General features: G+C 48.3%; 1 protein-coding gene across 1 annotated transcript; it reads right to left on the reverse strand.

Moving 5' to 3' along the window:
* Positions 1–820: 820 nt before the first annotated feature.
* On the reverse strand, positions 821–12,778 carry LOC124703025 (cysteine-rich receptor-like protein kinase 44). Its single transcript, XM_047235230.1, has 7 exons — positions 11,815–12,778; positions 3,017–3,139; positions 2,794–2,915; positions 2,429–2,639; positions 2,090–2,333; positions 1,475–1,631; positions 821–1,384 (listed from the first exon to the last, which is right to left on the reverse strand). Exons 1-7 carry the CDS (start codon positions 12,695–12,697, stop codon positions 1,067–1,069), a joined length of 2,058 nt encoding a protein of 685 aa, XP_047091186.1. The 5' UTR covers positions 12,698–12,778; the 3' UTR covers positions 821–1,066.
* Positions 12,779–13,161: the final 383 nt, after the last annotated feature.

A 13,161-nucleotide genomic window follows, 5' to 3' on the forward strand; every position in this document is an offset into this window, starting at 1 on the left:
GACCGTGTGCATCATCACGATGCAGAGGCTGGGGCAAACCCCCTTTTCGAAAAAAATCTAAATGGGACCAGCACTTGATCACTCAACGCCTATTTGTTGGGTAGAGCACATCAACAGCTGAGGTAACAATGTGAACAACTATTGTTATGAGAAGGACAATATTATACCATGATACATTTATTCCAAGAATCATCCAGAAATCAACCATTAGCCCTCAAACAGTTCATTTGATTTAAACCCACAAGAGCACAGACGAATTTGATTCTCCAATACATTAGATCTTAATTAATCATCATCTAAAAATTCAATCTTGTCCAACTTGTCTATTTACCTTTTTTTTTGTCTCTACATAGAGCTGATATGGGCTAACAATGCACCACCTAACTGGCGGATTATATCTTCTCCCGTAGAGCTTCCTAGTCTATAAGAAACATAATGTTGGAGCATACCCAGATTAATTATGTGTGTGCCAAGGCTCACCGTAATTGAGTCGGTGTACAATGAGGTATTTTTCTTACTGTCCATAACCACTGAAGATTACATCAGGATCAGGTTCAAGATCGCTGGCGAATCTCGAAAAATCCATATTAAAAATATTCTTAGCCATTTTTTGTGTGCTGATTAGTATATGGTAATAGTAATACTTGAATCATCAAACCAGCTGTATCTCAAATCTCCTTGTCCATAAGAAAGAATAATATTGGAGTATACCTAGATTATATGTGTAGCAAGGCTCAGCGAAATGGAATCGGTGTACAACAGGGTTAACTCTTCTAGTGTCTATAACTTCTGAAAAACACATAAAGATCAACAGCGCTGGTGAACCTTGGAAAACCCATCATTAGAAAAATGCTTAGCCGTTTCCTTGTGTTGAATAATATATGGTAATAGACTACTAGTAAAACTAGATTAGCAACTCTCTGGAATAAAATAGTGAACAATAGGAATGGTAGCTTGGTTAATGCCATCCCTGGTAAACTTTGTTATAACAAATACTACAGCAGAACCATGCAGACTACGTCACTACACATTCGCCTATCCTATACACTGCACAAAAAACATCTAACTATCTAGGCTGGAACTCTGATATTGACATCCCGTTGACAGACGGCACAGCGTCTGCTCTTTTGGGTCCTAGATCTCTGTCTGAGCTTGACTCACCATACGCAAAGGTGAATGCCGGCTTGGATGGTGCTGGGAAGATTGAAGCATGACCGTGTAGCATCACGAGGACGTCTAGCATGGTCGGTCGGTCTGCCGGGTTCTCCTGCACGCAAAGAAGCGCCAGATGGATGCATTTCAGCACTTCTGTCTCGGTGTTCTTGCAGTCCAACGACGGATCCATGATCTCCAGGGGTGTTTCCTTCTGCCAATGATCCCATACCTGGTAACAACATAACAAGGTCACAAGTATTAATTGAGTGCCCATGATCTTATTGCATCTAGGTAAGAGGTTGTTCATAGGAAAGCTCACAAAGCTGAGAACAGTGGTGGACTCTTCGACTGCTGATTCAAACATCTCGGTATTTTTCTTTCCCGTGATTATCTCCAGGATAAGAACACCAAAGCTGTAGACATCTAATTTGAACGATACGTGCCCCAAAACGACGTACTCTGGCGCCATGTATCCTCTGCCATACAAGGAAATAATCGATCGAGTTAATACATCATCAAGGTGAGGTTGCTGTGCTTGGTTATGGAGTACTAGCTGGTAATCCATGCAGTTGCACTGGCTGGATTTTGAAGAAAAAAACTCCGGCCTAGGTTGCTCGACAAATATGTTTTTCATGCATGCCGGCCTTTTCTTAATTACTTTTTAAAATGGGCTTGTAAGGTGATAGATTTAATCTCCACTCTTGATTGACCATATACACCTCACCATGTGTGCGTGCTCCTGCTGATGTCTGGCTCACTTGTATGGCCTTGTAGTCCTAGTTTTTTTTCTTATTTTATGGCCTATGCTACCATAAGAAAATTATATGGGCTATTTGGTCCCTACTGCTAGATGCATGAATAGCCCGATACTTACTACAGGAATTTCCGAAGTATGTAATTAGTATAATGGTAGATAGATATATCTATTACGTACAATGTTCCGACAACTTGGCTCGTGATGTAACTCGTCCTGTCGCTGTTGAAGAGCCTTGCTAGGCCAAAATCTGAGATCTTCGGGTTCATGTCGTTGTCAAGAAGAATGTTGCCAGCCTTGAGATCACGATGTATAATCTTTATCTGGGAGTCCTCGTGAAGGTATAAAAGACCTCGTGCTGTTCCATAGATTATACGATATCTTGTATCCCAGGGCAACAACAAACGCTTCTCAATTTCAGGTGCTGCAAACCCATGCACATGTGGAAATTTTGATTAGTTTATGAAGCAATATTTCACTCAGGAATACTGTGGCTGTTGTATGTATAGCACTTCGTACCAAAAAGAAAGGTGTCCAGACTTTTATTGGGCAGGTACTCGTACACAAGTAACTTCTCCTGCCCTTCCATGCACACGCCAAGAAGCATTGTGAGATTGTTGTGCCGGAGCTTGGCTACCGACATTAGCTCGTTCCTCAACTCCTTTAGACCCTGCCCTGAAGATTTATCCAGTCTCTTAACAGCTATTTGCTGTCCATGAGGCAAAACCCCCTGAAAAATACAGTTCAGGTAGCTATCTGTTTTATTAAATTGCTTTGCTGAATCCTAGTAACTTAAGGTATATATGTAGTTCTAATTTTCTATCTATCTCATTTAAATTTTATAGAACAGGGAGGTGTGTGTCAACTTTGCCCCCATTGTATACCTTATATACTGCGCCAAAGCCTCCATGTCCAAGCATATTCTCTTCGGCAAAATTGCCCGTCGCATGCCTCAATGTTGGCAGGTCAAAGAGAAGTGATGCAAGGTCATCATCTTCTTGGTAAGCTGTAGAAAGAGAAAAGATATTGCTCACCTATGGTAAAAAAAATCTATCAAACTTGATCGGTCCTACAAGTTCTGCTGGTGCATTTAGGGAAGCAACTTACAAAGTTGTGTTCTAGTATTTCTCCATAGAATAAATATAAAAATAGACAGGAGGATAACTGCAACTCCAAGAACAATGGCCGATACTGTTGCTGCAGTTTGTCGCCACCTTGTCCCATTTCCTCCTGTCAATTACACAGAGATCATTACACAAAAGAAGCTGGTATGCCAAGTTTCTGACCAAAGAACCCCCTAAACTCAATGTGGAGTTTAGATTTCGAACCTCAGGTACAATATCGTTTAAAGAACCTCACCCCTGAACTCAAAATACCATTTAATAGACAACAGCCTCTTTCTTTCTATTTGACTGGTTTTGACTGCAGTGTCGACCTACGAGGCGCCACGCAAGCTCTCTCTCCTCTCTGCCACATTAACACAGGTATAAACTAGACATCAGACCAAGAACCTGTCTCCCAAAGCCTATGGCTGGGCTCTTCTTCCTAGCCGACCGGTCACGGCTTCCCAACAACTGGTCAGTATGTATTCTCCAACTTTTTTAAGGAAGAATTGCCCCTTTTGATTAATTAAGGAGACAAGAATTTTTATGTTAATTAGAGGGAAAGCAGGCTAAAACCTATATACAAACCCAAAGCCAGTCATCAGGGAAAAATCTTCGGACCTGGCTACCAACATAGACTCCACACACTACATTCGTCATGGTTGTCCACAAGTGTCATCGTCATCACCCATCGTCCTCGATGCAGCAACTCTGAATTCACAAGCAACCACCAACAAAGCGAACCTCCACAGCTACACTAAACCCATGTCGGCCTATGCCAAGTAGAAAGCTTCTCAAGTCAACACTATCAGCTTCAATTCTGATGACGTGGTTCGTCGGGGGAAAAGCAAAGGCTCGTGCCGATTAGAAGCACTGCAAACCGAACCATCCATCGCCAGTCATCCTTACCACCAAGAGGACGCCAAGGCGAGGCTTTTGGTAGCCGGCTTTTCCGGCGTGTCTGCTGGGTCTCCAAAATTATTACATACTATATCACTATCTACCTGATACCTTAGATATACAGTGAGCAGAAAAACAAAGCTCTGTAATCTCCAAAACGAAGGGCGCTAACATGACTGACATATGGTACCGGATAGTGTGAAATCATATAGGGATGTGAACCATCTATAGGCTATATAGCCGTATGGCAATCCAATTCGAAAATATAAAGGCCATGCTAACTCGAGAATATCATAGACGCAATTAGGGAATACCACAGAAGATTCACTCAATGTGCGTACTACATGCTACCAAACTACAGTATACAAGTAGACATAACCGAACAGTACTTGGGTCCGTAGATTAACAGTGGGGCTTACAGCGCAGTGAACTCATCGGTGAGCGCGGCCTCGAGTTGCGCAGCCTGGTCTTGGCCATCGTACGCCCTCATCCTCTTCCTCCTCCTCGAGCTTTTCCCCCATCGTACCAGACTAGGCGGGCTGACAGGGGAGACGCGCGGCTGGCTGATAGGGTAGCCACGGGAGGCCGGAGCAATTTGACGCATGGCTTCCGCGGTTGTTCGTAGGCCCCCTGCGATTTGGCGCACGGCCGCCTTGATTTGACAGTTGCGGATGGTTGCCGGCGGCGGGGATTTTCGTCGGAGCAGAGAGAAGAAAGAACAAAGACAAAAAAAAAAAAAAAAGGAAGGAAAAAAAATCAGTGATCCAACGACGGGTGGGCCCCACGTGATCGAGGATTTTTTTTACGGTAACTAGAATAGAAAAAAAAGAAAGGTAGGGAAATGATGAGCATCGTCCAAGAAATCTGTCGAGCCGATCTTCTGTCTGATTGATCCACAAGTGTACCGAAACTTAACCTCACTCATTTTTACCATGGGTGATTATTTTTAAGAGCAAACCCGTATTTCATTAATAAATAAATAAATTACATGAGTAACCAAATGTGAAAGCTACCAGACGAGAAAATAGGTGTCTTGAAAATTTTGCAGAAAAAATTCATAAGAAGAAAAATACTCCCTCCGATTTAAGGAATAAAACGCCTTGCTTTACGTGTTTCTTGTTTGACCAAAAATTAATTTAAATATATAAAACTATTTTATATGAAATTAATATCATTAGAAAGTGTTTTTCAATACGAATCCAACGATACGAATTATATATAATATAATCAAGATTTTGGTGCTTAATTTCTATGGTCAAAGTTCATCTTAAAATTTGTGTCGCTTTATTCCTTGGGACGAAGGTAGTACTAAACTATCCCTTCCTGCACTCACCGAAGCCAACAGCCGCCACTAAACTTCAACGCCGCCTAGCCGCGTGTTGGAAGAGACGTTGAACCTCTACCATTGCCAGATCCAAAAGAGCACATTGCCAAAAGGCTTTGTAAGGGCATCTCCAGCGGCGCGACCCATTTTATTATCCGCAAGCATCCGTTTGCGTTGCGCCGTGGACGCTAAAATGACCGTTTTTGTCCGCGCGTCCGTTTGGTCCGGAGGTGGCTCCAGCGGGCGACGCAGTTTTTTACTTGTTTTTCCTCTTCTCCATTTAAACATAGTTTCAAATATTATATATTGGAACATAATTTCAGACAAACTAATACATAGTTTGGAACATGGTTTACACAAACTAATACATAGTTTGAACCATGATTGACACAAATAAAAAAAATAAAAAAGAAACTAGTTGTGTTGATTTCCGTATGTTCGCTGTCAAGAAAGAACATTCGAGGGCACACTCAGTCATCCAAACTGGAAAATCCAGCTGGTGACGGTGGTCCTGTTGGTTCTTTCGAGAAAGAACAACCAGAAACCTCCACTAGCGGCTTCAATTGGCTCGTAGCCATATTCGCTGCAAAGAAAGAACACTCTAAGTTCTAACTATCGGTGTCTGAGCCGGATTCATCAATGTGGAAGTGCCTGCGGCACGCTGTGTCGCCGAACACCTTGACGATCATCTCGCCATCACCCTCGTAGAGGAAGGTGAGCTGGCAGCCGAGCTTGAGCTCGAGGTCGCGGGCGAACTTGTCACACCCCGTGTGCAGATACATCTTGACCTGCCCGTCGAATAAGACCTCGACATTCCACCGGCAGAAGTTGCAGCTGGCCTCCCGTAGCTGCAACTGCTTCGACTCGACGCCATCGACAAACTTGTCCGGGAGCCGCTTGATGCCGAGTGGATCGTTGTCGATGCGGAGGAGGAACTCGAAGCAGCGGTCCTCCTGCGAAGACGAGGAGGGCGCAGGCGACGGCAACCGTGGTGTCGTAGCTGCTCCACCACGGCGGCCCCTGCCCCGGCCACGGCCCCGGGGGCGTCCGGGCCCGCGGCCTCGACCGCCTCGCTGGCCACCAGGTCCCGCCATAGACTTCCTCGCGGGCCTAGCTGCGTCGCAGGAAGAGCTAGGCGGCGCTACGGCGGAGCTTGTGGCGGCTAGGGTTTGCTTGGAGGAGTGGATGAGGAAGAAGAACGCGCATCCTCTTTATATAGGCCGGAGGAGGAGACGGCATCAGGACACGTGGCGTCGTCATTAACTTCATTGGCGGAGGTGGGCGGCGGCCGCTCGGCAGCCGAGGCATCGCCATTAACATGGCACAGGCTACCGAACTGACGCAGCGACGCCAGTCGTTGGCACGCCTGAGAAGACGCAGGGTCGCTTCCAGGCGGACCCGACGAAACGTCTGCCAGACGCGAGCGAACACTTTCCCACTTTCCGCGTTGTGCAGCGTCCGCAGAGACGCATCCGAGGCGCATATTTGGGCCAGATTTACGTCGCCGCGGATGACCCAATCACTTTGCGTCGCTCAGCTGAAGGAGAATCCAGATGCATGTTTAATCACGGCGGACGCAAACGATCATTCAGCATCTATTTCCGTAGTGCCGTTGGAGATGCGTGTACAAACCTACTAGGGCGTGTTCGGAAACGGCCTAGCTTCTGGCTTCTCCAAATTCTAACGCGGCGCAGCGCCGAACAGTTTAACTCCGCGGAGCTGGATCCACGAAGCTGACCCATTTTCGTGTACAAAACGTGAAGCAGCTATTTTGCGATTCCGCGGAACTGAAAAGGACGGAGCAGTTGATAATTACAACAATTTGCCACCGCCCAGTTATGTAACGATTCGGTAGTTCTTTTCTTCCTCCCGTGTATACAACATGTTCCTCTCTCCTGATGCTCAGAGAAAAGAGAAGAACAGACGCCGCCGCCGCATCCAGTATCCACCCGCTGCCCCGGCCTCCAACCTTACGTTGCCGCCATCTCAGCTTCGTCCGGGACCCCGTTACGAGCAGCGCCCCTGACAGCAGCCATCGAGGCCAGCCAGCAGCTCGACGATGAGCTCGTCGCGGAGCTCGCCGATGAGTGGCGGCGGAAAGAGGCGGAGAACGCTAGGGGCAGGAGGAGGTAGGCGAGGAGCAGTCGATGCTGCTCGTCGCAGAGCTGTCGCCGGAGGAGCGGATTCCTGAGACGAGGCGGCGGCGGAAGGATGCTGGGAAGACGAGTACTCCGTAGGAGATAAGAGCATCTCCACTCGTCCCCCCGAACAGGCCCCCGGCGAGCGTTTTTTCCATCCGGACGGCGTAATTCGGCCCAGTCGCGCCCCCGGTTCCTCGTTTTCGTCCGGATTTGGGCCTAAATCCATCCGGCGATCCCACGCCATCCCCGGCCCCCCGGGGAGCGCTCGGGGACTCCGGACGAGTGAAAGCGGGCGTGGCCCCAACTTGTCGGCGACAATGGCCTCCGATCTACGGCAAAACCCTCGTCTTCCCGATCTACGGCAAAACCCTCGTCTTCCCGATCTACGGCAATACCCTCGTCGAACGAAAGCTTTGAACTCTCAAGTGGTGCAACATAGATAGATTATATATATATTTCGAATATAATTCGAATAAACATAGAAATTACATATAAAAACTTTAAAACTAAACTACTTCTTCTTCTTCTTAGAAGGCCCCGCCTCATCGTCGTCGCGGCGACGCTTCCGGCTCGTCACCTCCTCGTCGGAGGAAGTTGAGTCCTCCTCGTCGTCGTCCTCATCGGCCTCTTCGTCCTCCTCCTCCTCGCTCCTCCTCCTCGCTCCTCGCTCCTCCTCCTCTTCCTCGGTCTCTTCCTCGGCTCGCTCCTCGGCTCCGCTCCACGGCCTCTTCGCCCTCCTCCTCGTCGTCCCACTCGTCCTCGGCCGGCCGGCGGGGGAATCGTCGCTGCCGGACGATCCAGTCCGGATCCCACCAATGGCGCCATCCGGGCGGCTTCCCTCGCCTGTCGGTGTCCGATGGCCAAGAGATATCGCTCATGGTTGACGGAGGATGGTGACGAGAGAACGGATGAATGGCTCAGCCCGTCGAAAACCGTTTATGTAGGTCTCTCGACGAAAGAGAGCGCCGGTTGCTCTTCCGCGGAGTTCGTGCTCCATTACGGCGGTTCTCGCATCGAGGCCACTTCGACCGTTCCCGACGAGTCGTTCGGCTCTCCAGTCCACTTCGCGACGGTTCAATGCGGCGAGGGAACTCCGACGATTGCCCTTCCCGGTGGACTCGCGCCGTCGCTATGCACGCGGTGGGTGCGCGTCCATGGGCTCGCGGCTGGAAAAATGGACCTCCCCAGGCCAAAAACTACATCCATCCGGCGCTAAATTTCGCCGGATTTGGGCGTGGGGAGCCCAAACGAGTGGGGATGCTCTAAGGTGGGGCTACACCGAATACACATGTGGGCTCAATTCTTTCCCATTCCAATGAGCCTAAACCAGACTAATGGGGACCCAACCGATTCGGAAAAGGAGGAGCAGAGCCGAACGTTTGTCGCTCCGGCCGGGAAGCAGGAACTGCAATTCCGAAGCAGAATCTGAGGAGTTTGGGAAGCCAGGGAACTTCCGAACACGCCCTAAGAGCTGCGAGAAACGTGTCGCTTTGGCACGTCTACCAGGGCACGTCCCATCCTGGGCGTCTTTATTTTCCGAGTAGGCTGCGATAGGGCCGATAGCTACGCGCGGGTCGCTGTGAAAGTATCGTGCCTCCCTGACACGCGTGCTATCAGGTGCCACTTGCATATAGTCGTTCGTACCTGTGCTCATATCGCCTAGTACTGGCATGCACGTCCACTTTTATAGTCCCTACCTAGTAGCTAGACTATACGCCAATAACTCCACGCACCTTTTTTGAGACATGAGAGAGAGAGATGGACAGGGAGCAAAATGGTATGGGTACATCAATTTTTAAGCATGGAGTAAATTACAAAAAACTACCACATTTCAGGCTAGGATAACAGGTCAGTACCAACTTTGGTAATTTTTTCAGAAATGTACAACTTCTTGGGCTAGCAGTTACAGATTGCACAAAAGTGGAGCTGATAGCGTTTTAACCTCGTTGGACCCACTGTCAGGTGCCACGTTGGCAGACGGCCGTTCGCTTCGCCGTTTCAACATTGCCATGCATCCTTGAGTCTCTCTCCTCCTCATACATTTCCCAAATTTTCAGCAAAGAATGCTTCAGTGTAGATGGCCACTCCCCATCTACCCAATGCACTGTGTCACAAATATTTTCATCCTACATACATTGAGCAAATATATTTAGTACCAACTAAATCGGAAATTCAATTCGGCTCCCGAGTGCGTATGCTCCCTCTACCAAAAAAGCATACTTTGAAATGTCAAAAAATTTGGATAAAAAATTCTACATGTATATCTCTATAATGTATGTGCATTCACCAAGTTTCACGAAAAACCGATATTTTTTATGGTCTATTTAAAAGGAGAAACTTTATCTTGTGAAAAACATTATTTTTAGAACTGAATTTTGTCTTTTTTACACACGTCACATGATAAGTCCATTTTTTATGAAACGACTTTGTGAGTGTGTAGCACATTAAGATGTACGTACGAATTTTTTGTTTCAATTTTTTTGAAATTTAAAATGTACGTAATATGCATTTCAAAATATAGGGAGCATATGCACCCATGTTCCAAAACACCACTCCCCAACTAAATTATACTAACTAAATTATACTATGCAGTGTAGCTAAATTATAGATGGAGTGTACCTAAATTATACAACAATTTCTTACTAAATTATACAAAGCAGTACCTAAATTATACAACAAGATTTCTTACTAAATTATATAGGCAGATTACTAACTAAATTATACAAGCAAAAACCTAGCATAAATTGTACAGGAAACTACATATATTGTACTGCCAACAACAAGGCATAGCTTCAGACAATGGAATCAAATTGCAGATAGTAAAAACAATCCAATCAACTAACCTACCTTACAACCACAGGCCAGAAATTTTCTTCCGGTGTTTGCACCTTCAAAACACACATACTTGTACATGGGCAGATCATGCTTGCACCTCAGGTCACAGTCATCATAGCCGGTGAAATCTGGGTCTAAAATGCTGGCTGGGATCTAATACGAGGGCGAGAGGAAGAAAAACTTACTACCGCATTCAACAAATTGACGCACACCGAAAGAATCAATCAACAAATCGAAGCCCCGGTGAAGAAATCCAACGAAAACCCTAACCCTAACCGACGCGCACATACCGGTGGACGAGGATCGAAGTCGTGCCCCTCGGAGAACCCGGAGAGCAGGCGTCGCTCGCTGCTTTCTCCGTCATTCCGGGAGGGCATGGCGGCGCGGGCGGCACGGCGGCACGGCTTGGCGGCGCGCGGCGAGGAGAGAGGATAAGAGGGTGCGGCGACCTACGAGCGACGAGACAGGGGTGCGGTGCGGTTCGATCCGACCGGCTAACTCTTAAGGTCTCCGGGCAGAAACGGCGAAGCGAACGGCCGTACGCCAACGTGGCACTCGACGGTGGGTCCAACGAGGTTAAAACGCTATCGGCTCCACTTTTGTGCAATCAGCAATCGCTAGCCCAAGAAGTTGTACATTTCTGAAAAAATTACCAAAGTTGGTACTGACCTGTTACCCTAGCCTGAAATGTGGTAGTTTTTTGTAATTTACTCTTAAGCATGAGAAATGATTCGCGTCTTGTTTTGAAATTCTACAAATCTATTCCTTTTGTTTTTTAAGCATGAGCAAAATGTTACAATAATTTCTAGGCGTATGCTGTGAAAAGTTCTAATTATGCAATTTATGTAATGTTACAGTAGATAAATTGGAAAAAACTGTTGGAGTATGTAAGAAAATTTTGTGGTTTCAGGCGCGACTAGGTGGACTATTCCTGCCCAGCTGCTGGACTGGTTTCCCGACGCGAACATGTTTTGTTCCAGATGCTCCATCAAGACCCGTCCAACAATAACTACAGTAGTACCTCCACTCCACTCCCTGCGGCGCGCAATGCTGCCGTCAGGTGGACGTGTCTTCAGTGTGCACGGTCTCTGCCTCTGCTCTCTCTGTATTTGGACATAAATAATAAACTTTTACTGAAACTTACAGTATTTCTGGACCTTTCTTTGGACTCCAACCTTTGTCAGATTTTCAATTGTTTGGGTCAACTTGAAGCTTGTTCACTGTTTTGGCTTAAAAGTTTTGACTAAGGTTTCATCTATGTTTTGACTAAGTTTTGACAAGTCTACCATTGCCGATCTAGTTAAATGCTGGAGCAGCTCCACCTTGGCCTTGGTTTTGAGATTTCTGAAGTTCACCGGCATGAACTAGCCAAGCTAGGTGTTTCAGAGAATGGGGTTTTCTTACTCGATTCAGCTCCTACCTGTGTGGCTGGACTGATTGAGCGTGGCTGCAATCCAAAACTTTTACTAGCATGATTTAATAAAAACCAATTTCAACAAAAAGAAAGATCTGGGACTGGCACTCTGGCAGTCGAAAGAAATTAAACAGGGGAAGAAATGGATGATGAGGAATTAAACCAGGGACTAGCTAGAATGTGTGTACCTGTCTGGCCCCTAGACTCGGGTGGGGAGGAGGAAGGAGGTGGCGCCGGCGGCGGTGCGACGAGCTGCAGCATGGGGCTGTCGTCGTAGAACTCGAACACCTCGAACCTGAGGTTGCACCAGACCCTCAAGATATGGCCCCCAACGCTGCCGTTGAACGCCGCGGGCATCTCGTCGACGAGCGCCTGGAGGCACTGCCGGCACGGCCCCGGCGCCTGGTCCGGCGTGCACTGGACCAGCCCGGTGATCCTGCGCACCACGTCTTTGCTCGCGGTGGTGAACCCTTGGTCGGAGACCATGGTCCCGACGGCGTACCTCGTCGTGGTGTTGAACGCCGCCCAGTCGGAGAGCGCGCCGACGAGGCTCACCACGAGCGCGTCGAACCGGCCGGCGTCGCGGGTCACGTTGTCCGGGCTGCCGTCCCTGGCCTCCACCAGCCGGTTGTCCGGGCGGCTCAGGAAGTCCCGGAAGGAGTAGTGGACCAGGCAGCGGTCGTAGAAGATGGACACCTCCTTGACGCCCATGCAGTAGTCCCCCTGCCCGAACGCGATCTCCGGCGCCAGGGCGAGGCACGACGCGCAGTCGGTGCCGTTGGTGTCGCCGCGGCAGAGCCCCAGGCCCCACACCGTGTTGGGGCTGGCGCCCACCACGGCGGTGGCGAAGCCCACCGGCGGGAACGACGAGCGGGAGGCGTTCGCCGCGAGGGTTGCCAGAAGGCTCCGAACGTTGGACTGGTAGGTGCTGTTCGCGGCGTAGGAGGTGCCGTTGTTGCACTCGTACTCCAGGAGCGCGGCGGAGCTGGCGGCGCCGGCCGACGGCAGGAAGCAGAAAGAAAGCGATAATAGTAGGACGGAGGCAGTGCATACGGAGGAGCGATTGTCCATGATGGTCGCCAATCTTGACTGCTTTTTGCGCGCTGAGGCCTTTTATGATACCTGACCCGAGGAAGGAGACAGACGCTCGAGTTGTTGTGGCTTTAAGGTTTTCTTGACTTGTTCACACTTTTGAGGATATATCCTTCGATATGTGTTGTCAAAATTCAATAGTTTATCGGACTTTCTGTAACGACGTGCTCTTGTTGTTTGTCTCATCCACTGTTTTCTCTTCCCCATCGTCATCTCACCAGCCATTTCCGCACTTTTGGGGATATCCTTCTTTTTTGTGGCGTGAGGATTCAATATTTTTTTTTGCGAACGTGAGGATTCAATATTTGTGGTCGGAGTCCATATCTCTTCACACTAAGCATCTCTCCCTATGAACACTAAGGGCATCTCCAGCGGCGCGACGCATTTCGGACGCTCAAAAGTGATCGCGAGCGTCCGTTTGCGTCGCCCCGCGGACGCCAAAA

The sequence above is a fragment of the Lolium rigidum genome, chromosome 3, assembly GCF_022539505.1.
Source record: "Lolium rigidum isolate FL_2022 chromosome 3, APGP_CSIRO_Lrig_0.1, whole genome shotgun sequence".
In the NCBI taxonomy this organism is placed as follows: Eukaryota; Viridiplantae; Streptophyta; class Magnoliopsida; order Poales; family Poaceae; genus Lolium; species Lolium rigidum.

Coding starts and splice junctions, on each gene's coding strand:
- LOC124703025 (XM_047235230.1), bottom strand. CDS start 12,697: ATGGACAATCGCTCCTCCGTATGCACTGCCTCCGTCCTACTATTATCG. Junction 3,140..11,814: donor CGAGTCTAGGGGCCAGACAG/GTACACACATTC, acceptor TGTAATTGACAG/GAGGAAATGGGACAAGGTGG. Junction 1,632..2,089: donor AGCCAAGTTGTCGGAACATT/GTACGTAATAGA, acceptor CTTGTATGGCAG/AGGATACATGGCGCCAGAGT.